Source organism: Calidris pugnax, unplaced genomic scaffold (genome assembly GCF_001431845.1).
Source record: "Calidris pugnax isolate Ruff unplaced genomic scaffold, ASM143184v1 scaffold56, whole genome shotgun sequence".
Taxonomy (NCBI): Eukaryota; Metazoa; Chordata; class Aves; order Charadriiformes; family Scolopacidae; genus Calidris; species Calidris pugnax.
In genome coordinates, this window is record NW_015090839.1 from 9,568,690 (window position 1) to 9,591,414 (window position 22,725).

Below are 22,725 nucleotides of genomic sequence, written 5' to 3' on the forward strand. Positions count from 1 at the left end.
GGGAAACTTGAAGTGCCTTGATCTAGTCTGGAACTACCAAGCAGAAAAAATACACTATCTATCCTTGCTGTCCAATCGAGCTAATAATTCTCCTTTTCACATTCACTACCTTTAAAGTGTTTCTGCATAGATCTTCTCATCAGCTGTTTCATAGAAGTTGAAGAGATGTTGAAGCAGTTAGATATCTACTGTTTCACTTACTTTCACAAACATATTTGTAGTATTTGTACAACACTTTGTACTTTCATCCCAAAGAGCATCAGGCCTAGGTCTGAGTTTTCAGATCTCAGTCAAAGCAATACGGGAAATTTTCATTACCTTCAGTGAAATAGCTTTCAACAATGAGAACAGGCGAAATCTCTGCAACCTGGTAAGTCTGTGTTTGTGTGTTTTTTATTAGGTGTATGGGGTTTGTGCTTTCCCCTTCTTTCGCTTCGCAAAGTTGACCAACTTCAGCTGTTTGTTTCCTTAAATCTGTATTCTTTCTAAGTAAGGAAATGTCACTCATTAGGTGTCTTGCAAGTCTTTCATGGTTTGGAACATTGTTTTTTCTTTTGAGGGCTACTCATCAAGTCAAGAGTTCAGGAAGGAAGAGGTTTCTGTTTCAATTTTAGACTGTGCGAAAAATAGAATCAACTTTGAAGACCTCTCTCAAAGAGAACCATGTCTTCAGTGTAAGCAAAGCAAAACAATAGAAGTATGACTGCAACTGTCTCCCTGCTTTTTAAGCTCACTGAAACAGTATGTGGAAAAATGAACAGGAAACTATGCTTTATAAAGGAAAACTGCAACAAAGCCTGCTTATGAAAAGTGACTATTTAGTTAATTGCTCACTATGTATTAAATGTATTTATTTCTCTTTAGGTTGGAGCAGCACTTAGGCCTGCCTTTGCTCCTGAAACTCCTCCTGATGTCACAGCAAAAGCATGTCAGGCAAGTGTTGAAAATCAGAAGTCTTAGGTAATAGACTCTCTGAAATTTTTGTTTTGCTTGATACATCACACAAGAAAAAGGAAATAAATAGTCTACCCTCAAATCCTCAATGCACACAAAGTAGTGTCGTCCATGTTACCTCTATATTGCAACAACCCAAAGATTTTATGTGCTTTAAAATCTTTTGAGAAACTTTGTAGCAGTTGATACTTTGACTGTTATTTATGACATCCTTCTAATATTTTTGGCTTTCCTTACTTATGTATGCTAACCTGTAACGTCATTTAACATTTGTTATTATCTGAGAGTAACTGTATCTCAGTAGAAATTAAATCTGGTTTTCATAATTTTACAGATTAGAAAAAAGAGTATCCAGTGGTGTTTGGCTCCTGTTTCTCACTATTTCTGTTTTACAACGCTAGGTGTGCAGTGCCTGGATAGCAAGTGGTGTAGTCAGTGATCTTAATGACCTTCGAAGGGTTCACCAGTTGCTCGTATCCTCTTTGGTCAAAGTGCAGGCTGGGAAAGAAGCACAAAGTCAACAATATAATGAAAGCACCTCAACTATGGAGATACTGGCTGTGCTTAAGGCTTGGGCAGAGGTTAGTGTAAAACTTTGAAATTATAGCCTTGATGACTGATAGGTGACTTAAAACCTTTCAGACAGAATGGTTTCAGGAATTTCTTGCATGCTTCATTAAATAGAAGTTGCTGGTCCTTTGCATGAGGTTTAAGTAGATCAGTCTATGTCGTGTTCAGGAAAAGATGAGGTGCTGTGATCAATTTGAAATTACTATATGGAGAAAAGGTTTTTAATGGCATATAACAATAACCTCTCACTGGTCAGAAGCTGAGACAAAATTCAGACTAGATGTGAGGCTCAACTGTAAGAAGTAAAGATCTGTAGATTTTTCCAGTCTATAACTGATCACTAGAAGTCTTCAAAGAAACTCTGTATAACTTTCTACTGGATCTTGGCTATGAGAAACTGCGACACAGTAAACTGGGGATAAGCTTTTGTGATCTGTAATTTATGAATATTTCATTTAAGCCCTATGTGGTTAATTCTCACTTAGGATCTTACCTATTTCCTGTTTGCAGAATTTGAAGGAGCTCCCCCATCCTGTTGTGGGGAGAAGTGAGAGAGAGGCTTGGTGGGTGCTTAGTTCCTGGCCTGGGTCAACCCACTACAAGTTGCAATCTTGAAAAAGATACAGAAATCGTAATTGCAGGAGATGGCTGCTCACAAAAACTAGATTAGTTGAACTGGTCACCTTAGCCTCCTTTATAGTTGAGAAGAGCTTCCCTCCAGGGGTCTTCTGGAGAGGGCTGCTGGTCTGAAACATTCTTAAGTCTATCTTTTTCGATAACTAGAGGGGCATCTAGGGAAATTCGACCTTTTCACATCGAAGTTAACCTATCGATGGTAACACCCCAAGTCTGCAAATGATGCAAGATTGTACTCTTCATTCTGTGCTACTAACAGAGAGTAATACATAGTTCTGAGAAGCTGGTTGCAAGTGCAATATGTCATTTCATTTAAAAGAAGATTTAGGAATGGTTTGACAGTGTATAGGTATATTATTTGATAATAATATAGGTATATTATTTGATAATAAGTTCTTCAGTCTTGTAGCTGTAACTATAACAGGGTTTGATGCTTAGAAGCTGAACTAGTAATATATTGATTTTTAAGTGCAGGGAAGTTAACTGCAGCTGTGCTTAGGAATTTTAGTAGGTTTCTGTTTATTGGGGCTCTTGCATCAAGATTAGCTGGGGGAGTGGATTCAGAAGGTATAGAAAAAAAGCGCTTGTTCACTCACTCCTGCTGGACTTGAAGCAGGAATAGTCTAGGATACCTGCTGCCCATTTAATAGGCAGTCAGGCTAATGATCACAGTAGGCTTCCAAGTGTTAATATTTGTAAATATCTCTCCAAATATACAAACAGGTTTACATAGTTGCAGTTGAGAAGCAGAAAAATCAAAGTGATGCACACAATCACTGTTTAAAAACTGCAAACTCTGCAGAAGAAAGCTACAGAGATATAACATCTTCAGCCAGTGGACTCCTGGATTTAGTACAGACAGACCTTGGAACACTAAGCAGGCTCTGGCTTGCTGCACTTCAGGATTTTGCTCTTCTAACTTTGCCTTCGGAATATGCATCGCAACTACCTGCTGAAGGTAAGGAGGCAAATCAATTGTGTTTTCAGAGATCACTTGTAAGCACACGTCATTAATGTGCTGGCTGATGTGTTAAGATCAGAGTAAGATTAAATTGCATAGAGAATACACATACTTGTGTAGCTATCTAAAGAAAAAGATGTTGATAAGATCAACAAAAAGATAAAGATAAAAAAGATTAAATTAAAGATAAGATGTTGAGAAGAGAGGTTTGTTTGGTATTACTGTTTGTTGGGTAATTTTATGGTTGAAAGAAGAAAAAGGTAATTGTATTGGATTCTATCCAAATAAATCTAAATGAAGTGCCCTTATTAGCCTGAATTTTAACATTGCACATTTAATTAAAAAAAAAGTCATACATAAAATATAGTAAACATTATTTCAATAAAAAGAAGAATCCTCTTCTATAATAATGAGAAAATATGGTAGTTGAAAATATATGATATCCTTAAAACTCTAACTTCTCTTCTTGTAGGTGGTACATTTTATACAGCAGAGACAATTGAAAATGCCAGACCTCATTACTACAACTCCTGGGCACTGATACTTTACGCTACAGCATTATGGCTCACTAGCACAGGTTTCATTGTTGCTGATCCAGATGAAGGAGTTAATAATCTCTCTAGACCTGTCACCCCAACTACCATGTGTCAAGATTCTTCTACCAGGCCCTTGGTGAAATCTCCTGAGGATGTGAATACTGACAGATTTCATCTTATCTTGGGTTAGTGAGTGCATAATCTGTCTAGATGCTGTAACCCAAAATGTCATTTTTAATAGATAAAACTGTTAGCAAACATTTAATTATTCATATTTAACTGCATCGTTGAATATTGCGTATCTTAGAAAAATATACAGTCAGAAGAATTTTACATTCTAGTGAGAAAACATGAAGAGTATTTCCCCAAATGTGGTAGAAAAAACACTCAGTGTGAGGTAAACAAGACCTAAGCCAAGTGCTTACTGCTCTGCTTATAAACATGCAGGTTCAGGGGTGTATTTTATCTTGGTTATAGTACTACAATTACAGAGTGTGTGGTTTAGCATCACTGAGGTACAGTTTCACATCACAGAAAAGTGTGTAGGTTGGAAGAGACTTGTGGAGGTCATCCTGTCCACCACCTCTTGCTCAAGCAGGGCCACCTAAGGCCAGTTGTCCAGGACTGTGTCCGGGCGGCTGTTGAGTATCTCCAAGGATGGAGGCTCTGCAACCTCTCAGGGCAACTTGTGCCAGGGCTCGGTCACCCTCACAGTGAAAAAGTGTTTCCTTAAGTTCACATAAAGCTCTCTTCAAGCCTCCACTACTGCAGAGGCTAATCAGGCAGTTGAATTAGTCCCAGTTCTCTAAATTTACATAATTAGGTATTTCTGATTGCACTTTTTTTTATTATTTGGTCTCTCTTTTGTATCCTTCTTTTATAATCCCTTTTTGAAATGGATTTGTATGCCCCAGATGCATACGGCTTCTTTTGGATGTCAGTCTTCCTGCCCAGACCCAGCTTCCTTTTGAACTCGGTTGCTCCCACAGTTAAAAGTGGGACCTCTGGTACAGAAGCTGCTCGTTTCCCCTGCTCCCTCTGCTACTTGATTAGTGCTTCAAATTGCATATACTTTACCATGGACACCTGGCTTGTTTGTTCTGCTTCCGAGCATATTCCACTTGTTAAAACAGGGACACTTCCTGTTGCACAGCAGTTCCTTAGTGTGGATTGCTCAGTTGCCCAAGTCATCACACATTTTGGAATTACAGCTGTACAACTGGGATGAGAATAGGGATTACATTTATATGAAGTTTATCTCCAATGTCATAAAATGTCATCTGAAGAGTTCTGATAGCTCAGGAAAAAAAGTGATTGCTTTCATCTGGTCTAGAGTTTGCAAGTTTAGGCTGCTGGTGCTCCAGTTGTGGTAGCTGCGATCTGCAGCGTTTCTGTAAAATGGGAAGATAAAACCTCAGCCTTTGAGTTTTTGAACTATTGTTACTTTCTCCTTTATTTCTTTCTATTACATAAATCAGTGTGATTAGGCAAATATTCTGCTGTATACCCATTACGGATTGTCTGCCTATTTGTTGGACCTAGAGTTCAGTGTTTTACTCAGAAATTGCTCTCTATTTATTAATTTGTTTATGTTAATAGCCAGTTATAATTGTGTCTTATACTGTCTGGAAGCTGAAATTCTTTCATTGTTTTGAGGGAAATAAGAGTTCTTGCCCCAAGATATTAGCAATATGAGATGCTAATAAGATACAAATGCTATTTCTCTGTCTTGTCAACCTACTGTTAGGTTACTTAATAATTGACAAAATTACTTTCTAAAATTTCAAGCAAATACATTTTTTTTTCTTCTGATGCTTACAGGGATTAGTGTGGAATTTCTCTGCTCTCCTCGGTCCGATGCAGCAATGGAGAACATCGTTGCCTGCTTACGTGCCCTACAGGCACTCTTCGATGTTCCATGGCCAAGGTCTAAAATAGGTGGTGATCAGGTAATGTCTTAATGATCAAAAGACCCCCCAGAATTAAGGTATAATTTTAGTTTGAACAGTATCTCTATTCTGTGTTGTATATGTAGGAATCTTCAACACGTAAGTAATGGGTGAATCATATGCTTTACCAAAATACAAAGCTGTAGAGGGAGGAGAGAAAAAGAGCACACCCTGGAACCTGTAAGAAGACAGTGAGGGGCAGAGAACTTGAGGACGTTCATCAGGAAGGAGTAATTAGGAAAGTAGGATGAGAGCTAGGTAAAGACAGAATTTCAGAAAAAAATGTTCTCTTGCTCTCTCTGTCAAAGGACAGTTCAATTAATTCTGTTGTAAATATTGAAGATGATGAAAGCAAACTGAACAAAAGCAGTGATGTTTAAAAAAAAAAAGGCAAACCCAAAAAATAGCACAACACTCCAGTGATTCTAGGAAGAAGCTGTGACTTCAAAATACATTTTATTTTCTTTAAATGAAGCTTTATACTAATCCGTGTGCCATGCAATTGTCTAATCCAGCAAAAGTGATAAAGCCTGTGGACATGCCTAAGTTCTGCTGCCGGTTGGTGCTTTCTCCAAGGAAATGCATGTACTGTACAAGGGTTACAATGTAGTGTCCCCACCTGCAAGAGTTAAAAAGCCATAAGATAAAGATTACTTGATTATTTTTTTCTAAGTAGTTTAAAGTGCCTTATCTCTAAATTACTGTGATTACTATTGTGTCAGGAGAACTGAGCAAGACTGCTGCTACTGAGAGCTAGGAGCTAGATGTTGAAGAAAATGCCAACTCTTGTGATTGTACCATGTTCCTTAATGAGATTAGTAAGAGTAATACTGTTGGCTTTAGCAAGTATTAACACGTTTCTAAAATACCTGCATCAAAATGAGGATATATTAAACATTTTCTTACTGTAGGAGCTGGGTGTAGAGCTGCTGAATGTTCTGCATCGACTGATACTGACCAGAGAATCCCCGGATATTCAGCTTGCTGCCCTCGAAGTGGTTCGGCTGATTCTTTTTGCAGCTCAGGAACACGTGAAGGAAAAGCGGAGAAGCGCAGAAGGTACAATAACGTGTGAGAGATTGAATACGTATTGTCAGTTAAAGCAATTCTTTCTTGGAAAAATGGATTCTTGAAGTTAGTATTCCAAGATGCATCTTAATTAAGCGTTGCACAGTTGGTGACTAATCCTGGTTTACTTAACTCAGTCCAGGTGCCTAACATGACAAATTGGGGTGGTATGAAAGATAGCACGTGGGTTTGGTGGTGACTAGAAGGCATGGAGTGAGGAGAAAAACTAGAGAAACTGCAGTTGGGATAGTCTTGTGAGGTGTCAGGGAGGGAGGAGCCTTAGCGAAAAGCTGGGATCAGCTGCAGCAGAGCAAGGGAGAGACTCAGCACACACAGCTGTTGCCAGACAGACTCCACTACTTACTCTGACTGTTCTTTTTTTAAAAGAAAAGAACTGAGAGAAGAAACAAGACACTTATACCAGGCGACACCATATTGGCATGGTGCCTCAGCGTGTTGTATGTCTAAAGCTATTGCACACACTTCTGCCTTTTGACAATGAGTGCGTAGTTTGCTTATTCAGAAGGATGGAAGTTTGCCAGTAGAACTTCCAATACATATGCAGGCACATATATATATGTATCAAGACTGTCATTTGGTGATGAAGCAATCTTAAGACATAAACTTTCTGGAAGCAAGATCCAGCCTGCAGATTTCTGCCATATTTCTTCTTTTCGTTTTAGTTGATGATGGTGCTGCAGAGAAGGAAACGTTACCAGAATTTGGAGAAGGCAAAGACACCGGAGGGCTGGTGCCTGGGAAATCATTAGTCTTCGCAACGCTGGAGCTGTGTGTTTGTATTCTTGTCAGACAGCTTCCCCAGCTCAACCCAAAATTAACTTGTAGCCCTGCAGTTCAACCTGGAAGACATCTGTTATTGTCGGAAGATGGGAGTAGGCTGGTAGCAGCAGCATTAGTTATTCTCTCTGATGTTCCTGCAATCTGCTCTCCTGAAGGTATGCTGTTTCATCACAAGGAAAGATTAATGAAAGAATATTGGGCTCTTCTGAGCCCCCTTGTTATTACCTAATTTTCTCAGCTGGTTAAATCTGGCAGCAAGTTTTGTTGATTTGCTTGTGACAGTTTCCTGCTCTAATTATGTTTTTGACTGTCAGATTACAAAACAAGTTACAAAACTGAAGCAATTAAAGGAGTAGTTTTTCTTTTCCTCCCACATGTAGCAGTGCAATTAATAGATGCATTTTGTACAGGGAAGTATACGATAGCTACATGGTTCTATTGTACTCCAGTTGTCTATTTGGGAATTTATAATGCAGACATAAATAAAATTTGAAAGGGAAATTTCTCACATTTCCTTTCATTAAAAGCCATCATTTGAACATTAGGAAACCACTGTAAGGAGTTACGGTTGATTTCTTCTGCTTCTCAGTGGTTCTGATCTTTCTGTTCTTGCTTTTCTCTGAAGAAGACATAATTCCACACTTCATATGATAAAATCATCAAGAAAAAGATATACAGTGCTAATTTAAAAGAGGAAAAGTTTTAACTCCACATAAGCAGTCTGACTGCATATTTGCTATAGCAAGTCACATGATATTTCAAATCTTTCTTCAAATTACCAGACCCTCCACTCGCACGGGTGATTAAAAAACACAAGCTATAAATAAAAATGAGGTTGGTTTTTTTATTTTTTAAATGCAAAAGGTACCTGAATTTTTTAACCTTCTGTGAAATTAATTTGCTTTGTTTTACAGGAAGTGTTTCAGTTCTTCCTACTATTTTGTACCTAATTATTGGAGTACTTAAAGAAACGGCTGTGAAATTGCGAGATGGCCCGTTACCTTTGACGGTTGCTGCCTCGCTACAAGCTCTGAAAGGGCTCTTGTCTTCTCCAATGGCTCGGGCAGAGAAGAGTCGGACTGCTTGGACTGATCTTCTGCGTAGTGCTTTGGTCACAGTGCTTGACTGCTGGGATCAAGGTGAGCACAGATTTTGAGTTTGTGTGGTTAAAAAAGAAAATCTTAGTCACGGAAGAATTAGTTGGCTGCTAAGTACCGTGCCACAGTGCAGTTAGATGGTCCCATGGCATCAACAGGAGTCACGGCTGCAGCGCACAGTTGAGCCTAACAGAGGGCTGCGCTGCTTGCAGGCTCTCCACAGAGTTAGTGTCTGCATTTGAAGAAAACTACTGATTAAAACAGTAGTTCAAGAAAAAATATTTTTGTCTTAATGTTAGTTTTGTGTGTGCTGCTGCTTCAGCTTTCCAAGTTTGTAGTGCTTTCATCATTCCGTACGTTTAATCTCTCAAGTTGTAGTTTGTTGTTGGAACTTTTGTTTATAGTGCTGGTTTTTCAGGTTATAGCAAAAGAATGTATGTTCTAAATGCAAAATTTATATTATTCTGAAAATACATTGTACCCTGGTATGTCATACAAGTTCTTCAAAGATATTTATTGTAATTTATACAGAGGAACAATGGAGTAGGAATATGCTGTTATTTATAAATATGCATGTAACCACCCCTCAGTTCCCATTTTGGCCTTGGCTTTTATTGCGGTAAAAATCCCTCAGTGCATCAGAGTATGTCATGTGTTTGACATGACATAAGATTCCTAAAGAGATTCGTAAAAAAACATAGACATTGATATTTCTATTCCACCTCTTTGTAACACTTGAATTCATAAAATTACTTGTAATGCAAACCTAACAGAGTGCTTACTTTATTGATAGTAGATGGGCTTCTCCAAGACCTCGATGAAGTCAGCCTGCTCACTGCTGTGACGGTATTCGTTATGTCTACCAGTCCTGAGGTGACTACCGTAGAGTGCCTTCAAAAGCGTTGTATTGAGAAGTTTAAAATAACACTTGACTCAAAAGATCCTCTTGTAAGTACTGCTAAAATATTAAGAATATCAGTCTCATATTGAATTCATTTTAGCTTATTTTCTCTTCAGTTGTTTCACTTGTCCTGTGTGGTGATTCCAGTTAATTCTTTCCTGACTGTATCTGTTGTATTTTAAAATCTAGTTTGAACAAGTTACCAAGAACATGCCCAGCAGTACATTTTATCATTTTTTATTCTGTATACACTTTCGCATTTCTATGATTTATTTTTTTTTATTGCATCAGAGTCAAAGCTTTATACATTGATAAGTACATGATACAGTTGTAGTTTTTCAGTCACCTGTTTCATTTTATTTGTTTATTTTATCTTCAACACACAGATACTATCTTTTGCATAGGAAATGCCTCAGCTGTGGGTCTTTGGGAGCTGGAGCAAGTATCACTACATAACTTCTACTGTCCCATAAGCATCAGCTCCTGGCCACTGCGGGAGGCGGCCTGTTGAACTAGATTAATGCTTTGTTCTTGCCTAGAATAAATATTTCTACGTAGTTGCTTTAGATTGTAGTGCCACAGTTCATCTGTTATTATTCTTCATCTAAAAAAGCAACATGTCAGGGGAAAAAAAATTGTATTTATTATTGTCACAAATACAAATGGCTTTCCTAGGAGTTGGGACTTCCTCAGTCTGAAAATCCTGCTCTGAAAATAACATGCATTAGATTTAATGTTTGACTGTGAGAATTCACTATCAACTGTTTTTCTTGTGTCTTCTCTGTATATATTCATGTAGTAACACAAATTAAACAAAGTTACCTTTACTTGAGAAATAGCTGTAAGCTGTATTCATATATTTCTAGTATTCTAAACATTCATTTCCACCGATAGGAAGCTGCAAGTTTTACCCAGGTGTTTAGGTATCTGAGCCTTTCCAAAATTATGTAGGAACTCGACAGTTTCAGTCCTGTTGGCTTCCAGTGACACACCAGCTACTGCACCACGGTAGGCTTTTAAAAATGGTGCCTACAGTTTGACAGAGGTAATGCTTATATTTTAAGCACCTATTTTCAGTCAGCTGTTTTTTTTTGCAAAAAAGAATTTCTTTTTCAAAACAGCACTAGGACATAATTTTCATACAAATACTATTTTTTTCCTTAACTCAAAAGTGTAGGAAGGTGTAGGCCTCGGTGGAAAAATACAGGAAGTATGTTCTACTTTCTGTTAATAATATGATTACAAGTTATAATGCTCCTGTAAAGTATTGTACATTAGCAGCCTGCAACCTGATGAATTTTGAATCTGTGAGGCACGTTTTTCCCCCTCCCTCAAATTTTATCTGTTAAGCTGTGAGTTTTAAAACACTGACATGTATTTTTAAGTATTACACTTTGTAACTGCAAATTTGATTTTCCCTTTAGGTACAGTGTAAGTGCTACCAGCTGCTGCACTCCATCTTTCAGCACCCAAACAAAACTGTGTCATATCCTTATATCCATTCTTTAGCACCATCCATTGTGGGAAAACTGCAGGAAATAGAAAAAGCAAAACCTGAAAATGCTGCTGAACTTCAAGCCGTTCAGGAGGGAATAAGGGTGGTTACGGGTCTGACCGCTGCTGCTGAGGAAGAGCACCGTAAGTTACTGCCGTTACCGGGACCCAGAGCAGTAGACATGTTGAAAGTGGCCATAAGTAACAAATTAAAACAAAATGACCACTAGGAATCCAGTCCTGAATAGTAATTGCTAACAAAATTGCCAACAAGAATGTTGGTTCTTTTTACCAACGTTCCAAATAACATCTGCAGCTTTATAGTTTGTGTTAAATGTTAACTTAGGAAAATACATCTTGTTAGAATTTGAAGCTGTTTTTAAAGACTGTATGTTCAAATTGTGTTTTCAATGTTTATAGGTGCTCATTTGGTGGCCTGCCTCCTTCCCATCCTTATTTCCTTTCTTTTGGATGAAAACGCCCTGGTTTCTGCTACAGACTCAGCAAAACATCTCCATGAGTTTGCTTTGCAAAACCTGATGCAGATTGGCCCACAATACTCATCGGTTTTCAAAAAGCTCATGGCGGCTTCTCCCACTATGAAAGCCAGGCTGGAGTCGGCTGTAAAAGGCAATCAAGAAGGCATCAAAGTGAAGACTGCTAAACATGCAAAGAATCCTGGGAAAAGTTCAAGCATTCAGCTGAAGACCAATTTTCTTTGAAGTCTCATATTGCCAGTTTATGCACTTTTATATCAACAGCAACAAAGGTCCCTTCTAATTTCTAATCGGAGTAGGGTCGCTATGAGTTGATCTCATATATTTCAGTTTGCACTGAAGTATTACAGAAAGTTTTGAAGAGAAAGCAGATCTCTAGATAACTTTCTGTTACTGTGAGACTTCTTAAACATCTCTGAACACTGTGAATAAATCTATCAGAGCTCATCTAATCTGTATTTTTGGATTATTTTGGACTAAAATACCGGAAATACACATGCCTATATCAAAAAAGTACAGTGAACTTTACCATAGATCTATTTAGGAGCAGCCCACACTTAGCTATTAAGCAAAGTTGATTTGTTTTAAATCAGTGTTTGTCAAAAATAAGTTACATTTATTGGTCTTTGGGTTTAACTGGGACATAAATTTACTTGCAGATTGCAATCTATCCTGATTACTAATTTAACACACTGCGTCATTAAGTAAACAGATTAAATATCCTTGTAAGCCTTACAATAGATTATTGTTGATCTCCAAATATTCAACTCAAGAAAGGCAATATCGATAGCTTTAATCCTAACAACTTCTTGAGCTGGCTGAGATTTACCAGCTGCTGTTAAATACAGCTCTGCTACGCTTCTTCCCCGAGGACAGTAGTGCTTCACCCAGTGGCATTGCAGTGCCCGTGTGAGCGTTGGCAGGCGCTCGGCGCCCCGCTGCTCGGCACCCGCTCACTTTGCAGGATGTTCTCTTGTGTTCATTATCTGTTTTGCTGGCCGGGCAATTGGAGCTCGTGTCTCTTGTCCAGGATAGGACAGCAATTTTAATATACTGTGCCTCCATTCAGACGTCTGCTCTCTCTGGATGTATGTTTCCTGATCTTTAAATGATCGGTTATATATACGTGTAGCTCACCTCAACTTACGTATCTCTGCGATGAGAGATGGACGTATTTGAAGTCAGCTTGTCTTGTGTCAAATGAAGTGCAGCAGACTCAGAATAAGGAGTATCTAATTAACATTTTTATCAAGAAACATATTTTAATATAGAAAAATAACTATCAAAATTGCAATGGCTATAAAGTATTTTCTACATATAGTGTATTGACTTCTTTCTTAATACCAGTATTATCTGAACCAAACGCTATCAAACCGAGCATAGTATTTCCTTCTTGAATCTAATTACTTTAAAAGAAAGAAGGAAAAAAAAAAAAGATTTACAGAACTGAGAAACACGCGGTGACTCAGGAAAAGTGTGATGTACTGTATTTTATTATAAGTTTTGTATATAAATATAATTGTAAATTGTACAGAATTAACCACTTGACCAAAGTTCTAACAATTCGTTTTTCTAATTTACATAAATAAAGCTAATTTTCTTCACTTTAGATTTGTTTTAGTCATTTTACCCAAAAGCAGAGGAGCTCTAAGGACTTCCCTAGCAGAAAGGAAACGTTTGTGTGCTGCCACAAGGGAACTCATAAGAAATACTTGAGCCGGATGCACCAAGGTCTGTGAGTTAACGCTGCAGGTGTTCCTCTGCTCTGGGTAACACCGGGGGTAAGTAACGGAGAGGGGCTTCATGGGTGTAAATACCTGTTCTGTGCCAAACGCTGACATGCGTGAACGATGGAAAGATGGCTGAGGTGCTTTCCGTCTTTCCCTGCAGAACCAGAAGTTCTTTGTTCTGCATCCTTCATTGCAGTCAAATCTGTAGTTGCTGGCTGTGTTGAAAGGGAGTTAAATTAAATTTGGCAGTTACTCATCTTCATCTCAATAGTAATTTTTTTCTCTCATTATTTTTCCCTTCAAAATGCATTGGTTACGTTCTTCCTTCCTCCCCACCAAGGCTGCCCTACGTTCTTCCTTCCTCCCCACCAAGGCTGCTTCTGGAAAGTCATAGAGATTCTATGGGCCTTGAAGCTTTTAAATGAAATTGATGTCATGTTTACTATCAAAGTGGCCAAAAGTATTGCTGAGAAAGGTAGATGCCACATAGGTATATATAACCTTTTTTCATCAACATTTTTTTAATGTTGATAACACAATCTGATGAAATCCTACTTTGCTGTGTAGTAGGTCACAACTGAGTCATGGAGAAGGGCAGTAATTACATGATTTGACATTTCTTGGTCAAGTCTTGTAGCCACACGTGGAAAAGCACCTTTTTCAACATATCTGCGTATTCTAACTGCAGAAACAAAAGCAATTCAATTAAGAGTTAGCAATGGATCTCTTTATGTCTACTGTAAGTTAGGACGTGTGTGAGCTTAAGTTATCCAGATAATTAATTTATCCACATAGTAAAAATACCTGTGCCCTGAGTTGTGCTTTATTATGTACACTTAAAACAACGAGTTGGATCACGTTAATAAATCTACTCATTTAAGATTTTATAAATGAATATTACAGATATAATCTTGTTTCAGTTATAAAAAGAATTTGGCTTTTAGATATCAGGTATCTTTGATGCAGTCTTGCTTATTTACAAGGAACTTGCATAAACTTCTTTATTCCCTGAAGAAAGAAGGAAGACCACAGAGTAGTTTTGGTTTTCATTCCACTCTTCTTTTTTAGGTATTGCTTGGCATTCAAGCTGTTATGTTTAGCCAAAAAAAAGAGTCAAACATATGTTTATCCATAAACCAAAGTCTCACTTTCACCGCTCCTGCTTCCTGTGTGCCGTGCCTCTTTGCTGACTGGTTTTCTTACCATTTCTCTACAAGAACCAGTAACTTTTCTTCCAGTAAATGGTCTTTGCAATGAAGCATGTGGCCTGCATGCATGTTTACTTTGTATGTTCCCGCTGTTTTTTTAAAGAGTTTAATGTTTTTGTGTGTCAAAAGGTCCTGCCTATGCCTAACTACTTTCATGCTCGCTCATCTGAGCATCGCTGGAGCTGTTGCTGTAGAGGACACTTCACCCTGGGCTCCACTTCGCTGAACTAGGGAGCCAGCAAATCATTTTTACATATACGGGTCAACCTATCTAATGGCAAGGGGCTATAGCTTCAAAGATACAAAAATGAAAAGTGTGTTTCACCAGACATGACAGGCTTTACCTGCCTCTAACATATTTTTAAATAATAAATACTGAAAGTTGATTATGTAGAATCAAATAAACCAGATGCATTTGATACATTATGTTGTCTGCACAAGGACAACACGAAAGATGTCGGTGTTCCGCCACCAACCTCCAGAATGTTTCAATGTACAGTTGTAGATTTTTCTAATATATTTTTTTTTCCTAAAATACTCTCTGGATTCTCTGGAGAATAAATGGTTTACTACATGTAACAATCAAAGGGGAAGTGACATCTAAAGATAGCAAAAGCAGGGCTGAAGATTTTGTCTGAGAAACAGGTCAAAGCAAAAGGCGGCTTCCAAAACCTCCTGAAGGTAATAATCTTCGGTAGATTAACCCAAATTCACTCACTCTGCAGCCAAATATCCATTTTTGCTCTATGGTCCTATCCCCACTTCCCTGGTCCCAGTCCTCTGAAGTGCAGAAGTGGATTCTGGGAGTAGAATGAGGCATCAACTCCCCTTCCTCTGGGCTTGTGCTCCAGCTGCTTCCTCCCGGCACTCGCAGGAGCAAACAACCGGGGAGGCTGAGTACCAGGCACGGCAGAGCCTGCCCGCCGTGTGCGTGTTGCTCTATGTGCCAATTTGTCCAGTTATTGCACAGAAAAATGTATTATTTATATATGGAAAGAAGTTTGCAGATGAGGGAAGTCTGCTTCTAAAAGTTGCTGGTAAGAAGCTATATTTAGTAATGGCAAAGATTGACACAATCCTATTCTAAGCTACAGGCTCATGAATTGCAATTGTCTAGCCTAAAGTTGGATTTTTTAAAACCACTGTTAATATTCATGTATTAAAATTTAAGTGAATTGTCTCACTGCCAATGAAATGCAATATAGAATTGCTGAGATCCTCTTGCTACTAGTGGGAATTTTTTATTTTTATTTCTTATAACCTCCTCTGGGGAAGATTTTGATTATGGTATTTTTGTAAGCATTTTTTTCTGCCTTGTGCCTTAGTGCTCAGTATCCTTTCCTGCAAGAAAAGGAGAAGGTTTGGTATGAGACACGTTTGCAGTGGAAGTACAGGCCTCAGGGATTCTGGAAACAATTTTGATTTATGTCTAAAAATAGAAATCTTATGCAATTTGAAAATATAACCTATCATTATGAAGGCAAATGCTCTTAACCTCATTTTCTCTCATGTAAGTTTCATGGCAAACAGCAAGAAAAAATTGTCAGAGATGTATGTGTGCTTTACAGGAAACACAGATACAGGGATACACACGTTCAAGCTGGTGCCACCAAATTTACCTGAAATTCAGTTAGAGGAATAAAAGAATTTTCCTATAGGAAAAAAATCAGGTTTTCTTTTCTGCTACTTCATCAGCTGTATTTATTAAATGAGCAGGGATGGGATGAAGAGGGACAAAAGACAAGACAGTGCACGTAAAAAGTTTTTCACCCCCAGTCTGAGACAGGACACAACCTGGTGTTCAGCTCTCGGGGAGTGGATGCGGTGATGTGGTCGGGGGGAGGAGGGGAGGTAGATGGGGTTTATTTAGTTCATGTTCCTCCTGGTTCCCTTTTGCAGCTGCGGTACCTCTTGGCTGCATCAGCTTTATGGCTGGTGGTCAGGATTCGAAACTGTATTCTTCATGGGCTGTTCTGGACATTAGCTAAAGAAATGGCTTTCAGTGCTGTAATCTTCCCTTTCAGGAGCTAATGAATATATTGACCATCAGGGATTCTCTCCCAGCTCTAGGTGTGTGAAGCTGCCCCCAAAACAACTGAAGCTTTTTTTACTTTTTTCCTGTCTGTGTATTTCTAGTAAGTGCAAGAACTGAGGCAGACAAGCAAGTCATTTAAATCCAGTTCCTCTTCATGCTAATATCCCAGGACTATGTGCAACTCACTACTGGAGATCTTTTCTGTTTGTCTTCCTTGTGTTCAGGTAGCCAACACCCAGCGGGCGACTTGCTGAGTGACTTCTGCTGGTACAGGTGCTAGAGGGCAATGTGCTCCAGGGAGAGAACCCCCAGAGGCTGCTGTGAAGATGGGGCAGGCCAGAGGGAAAAGCAGCAGGAAAGGAGCAAATACAAAGGCTGCAGAGGAAGCTACAGCATTCTTGAGGGATTATTTTTCAAATCAACAAATGCTGAAGGATTAGGACAAGACAGAGAGGAAGGAAGGGACAAGCAGAACAAGAAGCGTGTGCACGGGCAGTAAGAGAAGGAAGAGAAAATAATAATTAAACCAGTTATCTGATTGACTCGTTGCTTCCAAACAGCCTGTGTGAGATACCGTAGCTTAAGAGTTGACTGGAATCCTATTCAGTATTTTACAAATGAAACTACTCTGCTTCGTAAAGCTCACACAATTTTATGATACATTAGCTTTGCTTGTTCTGTTTTGTGCTGCCATTATTTATCATCAGGAAAAAAAGACACTGCCAACCATCTATGTAAATCAAAGCAAAACACTTTGTACCAGCAGCAGCACAGGATGAGACAAGTTAATGACATTACTATAAAAAGTAATGCAAAGTTACTTGTGTGCAATACTGGGAATCTATACCTGCTCACAAAATAGGCAAAGCGGCCACAGCTGGATCACATTCTGTACAGTCTCTAAGTCAACCATGAAAACAGTCACTGCAATGACAGAAACATCAGAAAGCACTGTTTGTTCCACAGAAAAAAAGACAATGATTAAATAGGATGCAAAGTAGGAAGACAAGTTTGAAGTGATGGAACTCATCACTGGACCAGCAGACACACGCTCAAATTTCCATGGCCTGTTCAGCACCAGTCCCAGCACACGTGCGTGCACACTTTGCATGTTTGCACTAAAAGATGTTGACGTTACTTAGAAGGAGTTAACTTGAACTGCAAAATTCTCACCACTGTTCTTAGACTAGGATTTTGACCTAAAATGGTGAGTAGTCTTTGAACATGAAGATCATTCCTTGGAGGGCGTTCAGAAGCCAGAAAGAACGAGAGTGAGCTGTGAAGTGGCAGGTGAGTTTTTCCAGGGCAGGTAGGTGGACCAGAGTGAGTTACTGGTTCCTGGTTATTGTGATCCCAGGAACTGCCAACTGCCTGTAATTGCTGGCAACAGCTCCATTCCTTCAGGGCAGGGAAGAGAGGATAAATACCCTCAGCCTTTAATTAGAGCTTGTTCTTACTCCCCAGTTCTGAAGAAATGGCAGCTGCTGATAACACAGTCTGCATAAATTAGGGCCTAAGAAGGGAACCAATTTTTCAAAAACACAAATAAATGTGGTTGTCGCCCTTTTGGGGAGAGAGGGGAAATGGAAACAAATCGTGAAGGTGCCAGTGAAAACATTCTGTGAAGACTGAATATTGCTGTGCCCTTGTTTGTCCCCCTCATCCCAACCACACCTTGAGAGGGTCCAGTTATTCACAAGGTCCCAGCTTTATAGAGGTATGTGGAGGCCACACAAACTGTTGTCATGCAAATAAGATACTTGTTGGGCAGGTTATCTGGTTAAGAAGTCCACTGTGGCAAATGTTCTCAAGAAATCAAAGCCTCTGAACTCATTCACAGCTACACCAATGCCCCGATGCCGATGAACTGACCTTGATAACAGAGTTGTTCCACTACAGAATGATGATTATGAAGTGGTTGAGCTTTTAAACTTCTCCCATTTAGAAGCGCAAGATAAGCCCTTTTCTTAGCTGAACTACAGTTCACTCACTGTTGACTCCTATTCTACCAACTAGATCACTAGAACTGGTGAATACATTCTCAGTAATTAACGCTGTAACAAGGAAGACAGTAGTCTGAAAACAAAATCATCACTGGAAACCTCCAAAAATTAAATAACAATTTGACAAGGTTACTTGTCAATTCCAGAAATGTGACCGTTTAACACTATATGGTAAAGTGTTTACAAAAGCTAAGTGTAGGGAAGCTTTTTTCCCCTGGGTTGTTTCTGGGCTAAAATCATCGCTGCTTGTTCAAAATCGACTAGAATCAAAAAGACAGATGGGATACTTTCATGAAAGGGTGGTAATGAGGTTAATTTCATCTTTTTACATTTTCTCAAGTATTTGGCATATCTTATCAGTCACTGATATTCTTTGGTTTTCAAGCTGAGTTTGTGGAACTGGTTTGAGTATTGAAACAGACAATGTGTTACCCTTTTTTGTGTGTGTGTGAAGGTCCACCCCATCGCTCTCTTCAGACATCTTCTGGTCTGATCTAATCTTTGCCATGAGGCTGAGCATAAGGTTACCCTACAAAGAGCTTTCTGATCCAATGGCTCTGAAAGCAACACTTGAGCACAATTTAAATAAAATCCAACCATTTTAGTAGCAAAACCTTGATCTAAAATACTAGAGTTTCCTGGAATTTCAAGTTACGTTGCATGTAAACCTTAGTCTGGAATGAAAATGGAAGGGAGAAAGGGAGGAAAAAAGATTGGACAGACTGCAAAGGAAAATTTTGAACTTACCACAAATTGGATTTGGACATGGCATCATTTCTGGGCAGGAAAAAAAAAAAAAAGTAGTAGAGGGGGCTAATTTTCAGTTTTTTAGAGAAGTGTTCTCAATGGCCTGCATTGCCACCCCCAGGTGTGAAGGTACCGCATGGACCCACTAAGCAGTTATCCTGTTGGGAGAAGAGCGGGAGAAGACGCCGGTGGGTTTAGTGCCAGAGGAAGGAAACCTTGTGCTCAGGTGTGCCGGGGAGATGGAGGGGGTGCCGGGGAGATGGAGGGGGTGCTGGGGTGCTTCTGGCTTCTGCAGATCAGTTCCACTTGATCTTAATAGAAGAAGTTTACATGTAGGATCTGTCTGTCATTTGCAAGATGATTTAAGAGAAGCTTGTTTGAAGGACGGAAAACCCAACGAACTATTTTCTCCATGTAAGTTACAATTTTGGAGAAGAACTATTTAAGGCACTGTCAAGGCCAAAATGTGGTTCCTTAAAAATCTTTTAAACTACTGTGAAAACACTGCACCAAAAAGAGAACTGCTGTTACTGGTGTCAAGTATGTGCCAAGAGAATGGGAAGCTCTCTTAAGGGAGTGGTGAGGTAGGTGTTGCTACAGTCCCAGAAATGCTTCACATCTGACATGAAGGGCCTGAGGTAAAAAGAGACATTTTATCAGGTCGTAAGAATAACTGTGCCAAATCAAATAGCTCTGCTAACAGAGGTTGCCTGAAAGGAAACCTAGCAGCACCACTAAGAAGTGATAATAAAAGTATCATTTTATTTACATAATTTTACTAATAAAATTAATTCAAATATTTAGTTTCACTTTCCAGCCTTATCTATAACTATGTCTAAGGCCATCAGACAAGAGAATCTTTATGCCCTTCTCTAATGCAACTCCTTATTTCAGGAGCAGTAGCCCAAGATATATTAGCTTTGCATGATTTTATATTCTGCCGTTCTATGTTTTTATAAATCACAACTCATACTGACAAGATTGCTTTTAATATTAATTACTAGGTTTGCTTTTAGTCCTCATCAGTGATTTGCACTTACTCTAACAGCATAAATCATCAAGCACCACTGAGCTAAGCTAGGAAGCCCCAGTACACACCAGCACGGGGCCAGCTCCTGCCAGTTGCAAAAAGCTGCTTAAATTAGCAAGAGAAGTGGGTGGGAATGGAACAAACCTGGGGCTGACACAGAGTCAGCACCACCTTCTATAGAATCCAGCCATATTGAGGATGTACTAACCCAGGGTGCCAATCTCTCTTTAAAGATAAATGTGTGATGTACCTCATGGTACGGTACAATTCTAATGGGCCACCTTTCCATCACAAGTGATGAATGCAGAGGTGTGGCAATGGTGATGGTGTTTTCAAATTCTGTTCTTTTGGAATGTCCCTACAAATAATCAGCTGTGACTTACAGGTTAGAGTTGATAACTACACAAACTCTTTAGATTCCAAATTCTGCTGCACAACTAAAGTAGCCGTACGGGGTGTCTAAAAGTACTGTGTCAGAGCAAACCATCCTACAGTGGGTAGGGGTTCATACTGGAAGACATTTAGCTTTTAGGGCAGACAAAGCTGTGCAAGAACGTTTTGGTGCTTGCATCTTCTCACTATTTTAGGAGACATCAGGGTATCAGTCCCAGGATCCTGCTTCCTACCACAGTTGTTAATCAAGGTAAAGAAGCAAAGCAGATGGGGCTATGATCTTGAAGTCTTTCACGATCTTTATTATTTAAAACAGGATATCCTGTTGCTGCAGCAGAGTTCTTGCTGAAGTATACATGAGGTGCCTGACCTCATGCCTGACACAGAAATCTCACTGTTCTTGCCTAACACCATGGGAGGAACTCTCTGAATTTCACATGTAGTTTTGAGCTAATTTCTGCCCCCAGTTACATGCACAAACACCTACCGATTTCATCCTTCATTTCATACATTGATGGGGTACAGTATTGTGGTGGAGGGCACAATTTACCTCTAAATGTCTGTCTTAAGCCTGCTTCCTAAGATTACCTGCTTGAGATAACTTGCAAGTATATTTGCATATGGCTTCTGTGGTCAGTAATCAGTTGTTTTTCTCAAAACATTGCTTATTACTTTCTCATCGAATTGCTAGTAATGCTAAATGTTGGGCAAGGTTACCAGGCAGAGGTACCAGCCCTGCCTGTGAGACCGGACTGGATTCTGGCTTTGGTTTGTTATCTAAGTTTCCCAATAGGGAAAGAAGTTCCAAGTCGGTGTGACACAGGGAAAGCCAGCTCCCTTCCAGCTGTGCTCCCTTTCTTTCCCGCACCGGGACAGCATCTTCCTTGCCTGGGTGGGTCACCCGTGGGCCAGGAGATGCGGGCTAGCGTGCAGCCATGGGCCGTATGGCGTGTGCAGATGCAGAACAGCTTCTGGTTTCCTCTTGGCTTGCTTTGCACAAGGAAGAATTAGATCAATATAGTTGGGAGACCACTAACATGTAGAAGTGAGGTCTGGGAGTTCAGAGCTAAACTACTAAGCAGCTGGTCAGTATGGACTGTGTTACTCTCTGATCTGCTTTTTGCCCTCACATTGGGGCCTTTCAATATTTCGGTGTTGAATATTCCCACCAATGGCACTGCACCTCCACCATGAAATACCGGGGAATCACTACCGTAAGATTGAGCAGCCCCAGGGTATTCCTTCTCTCTCCTCAGGGTCACAGCGGGGACTGGGACATAGACTAATCTTTGTAGTCAAGGAGCTGTAATTACATACAAACATAATTGTACATGAAATGTTACTGCAAAAAAGACACGGACAAAGATTTCTACCAACAGTAACTGCTGCCATTGGCAGTGCAGCACACCGCTTACTGTGGTAACACATTGTAAGCTGGTAACACTTCTGTCAAAATAACTGTTTGACACTCCCTAAAAATTAGCCTGCAAGAGGTAATCTCAATGCTGCTTCTTGCTGAAATACAACCAGAAGGTCTACAAATGCACTATCAGCTTCTTGTACTCTTTTAAATCTGCAACTTGCTGCTCCTTAAATGAAAGTTAAGATCTGCCATTGGATCCGTTGACCTCAGTTCTCCAGAAGGGAACTGTGTTCTGGCTTCAAGAGTTACTGCATTACACGGACTGTAGCGGATTAATCTTTTGTTGGAGATGGGCTAGAAACAAAATGTCTAATTCAAGTGCTTCAGCGTCTGGGTCTCACCTTAAAATGTCAAGTCACCAATGAATTTTGTACAACTCTTTGTATTTCTGGAGACTCAGTTTAGCTAAACTCGTACAATAGATGCCAGTATTTGAGCCAAATTGCCTGCTGACCCAAACTGCTGAGGCCTTATTGACTTCAGCAGAATGGCATTTCTTTACAAAGATAATTTAGCCTGCTGATTTTAAGGCTGGCACTGTATGAAAAAACTGGGTAGAGTACATTCTTGCTTTGATGCAGGCTCAGACACACAATACTTAGTCATTTTAATAAGTTACCTGTGTCCACTGAGATCAGTGTTTACACAGAAATTTATACAGACAGCAAACCCCCAACCAGCTAATATTTTAC

The 22,725-nt window shown here is 39.5% G+C and overlaps 1 protein-coding gene across 7 annotated transcripts in view; it reads left to right on the forward strand.

The window, feature by feature from the left end:
* Window positions 1-13,068, forward strand: part of HEATR5A (HEAT repeat containing 5A) — a 60,616-nt gene extending 47,548 nt beyond the window's left edge. For 4 of the 7 annotated variants that reach the window (XM_014941894.1, XM_014941898.1, XM_014941895.1 and 1 more), the window contains 11 exons: window positions 865-933; window positions 1,356-1,535; window positions 2,884-3,118; window positions 3,594-3,842; window positions 5,479-5,606; window positions 6,518-6,665; window positions 7,358-7,630; window positions 8,390-8,614; window positions 9,366-9,520; window positions 10,898-11,111; window positions 11,388-13,068. In XM_014941894.1, the coding sequence (XP_014797380.1) occupies window positions 865-933; window positions 1,356-1,535; window positions 2,884-3,118; window positions 3,594-3,842; window positions 5,479-5,606; window positions 6,518-6,665; window positions 7,358-7,630; window positions 8,390-8,614; window positions 9,366-9,520; window positions 10,898-11,111; window positions 11,388-11,689 (2,178 nt within the window). In that variant the 3' untranslated portion in view covers window positions 11,690-13,068. The remainder of the gene's footprint in view (window positions 1-864; window positions 934-1,355; window positions 1,536-2,883; window positions 3,119-3,593; window positions 3,843-5,478; window positions 5,607-6,517; window positions 6,666-7,357; window positions 7,631-8,389; window positions 8,615-9,365; window positions 9,521-10,897; window positions 11,112-11,387) is intronic. The other 3 variants (XM_014941896.1, XM_014941899.1, XR_001412020.1) reach the window with 2 other exon arrangements.
* Window positions 13,069-22,725: the final 9,657 nt, after the last annotated feature.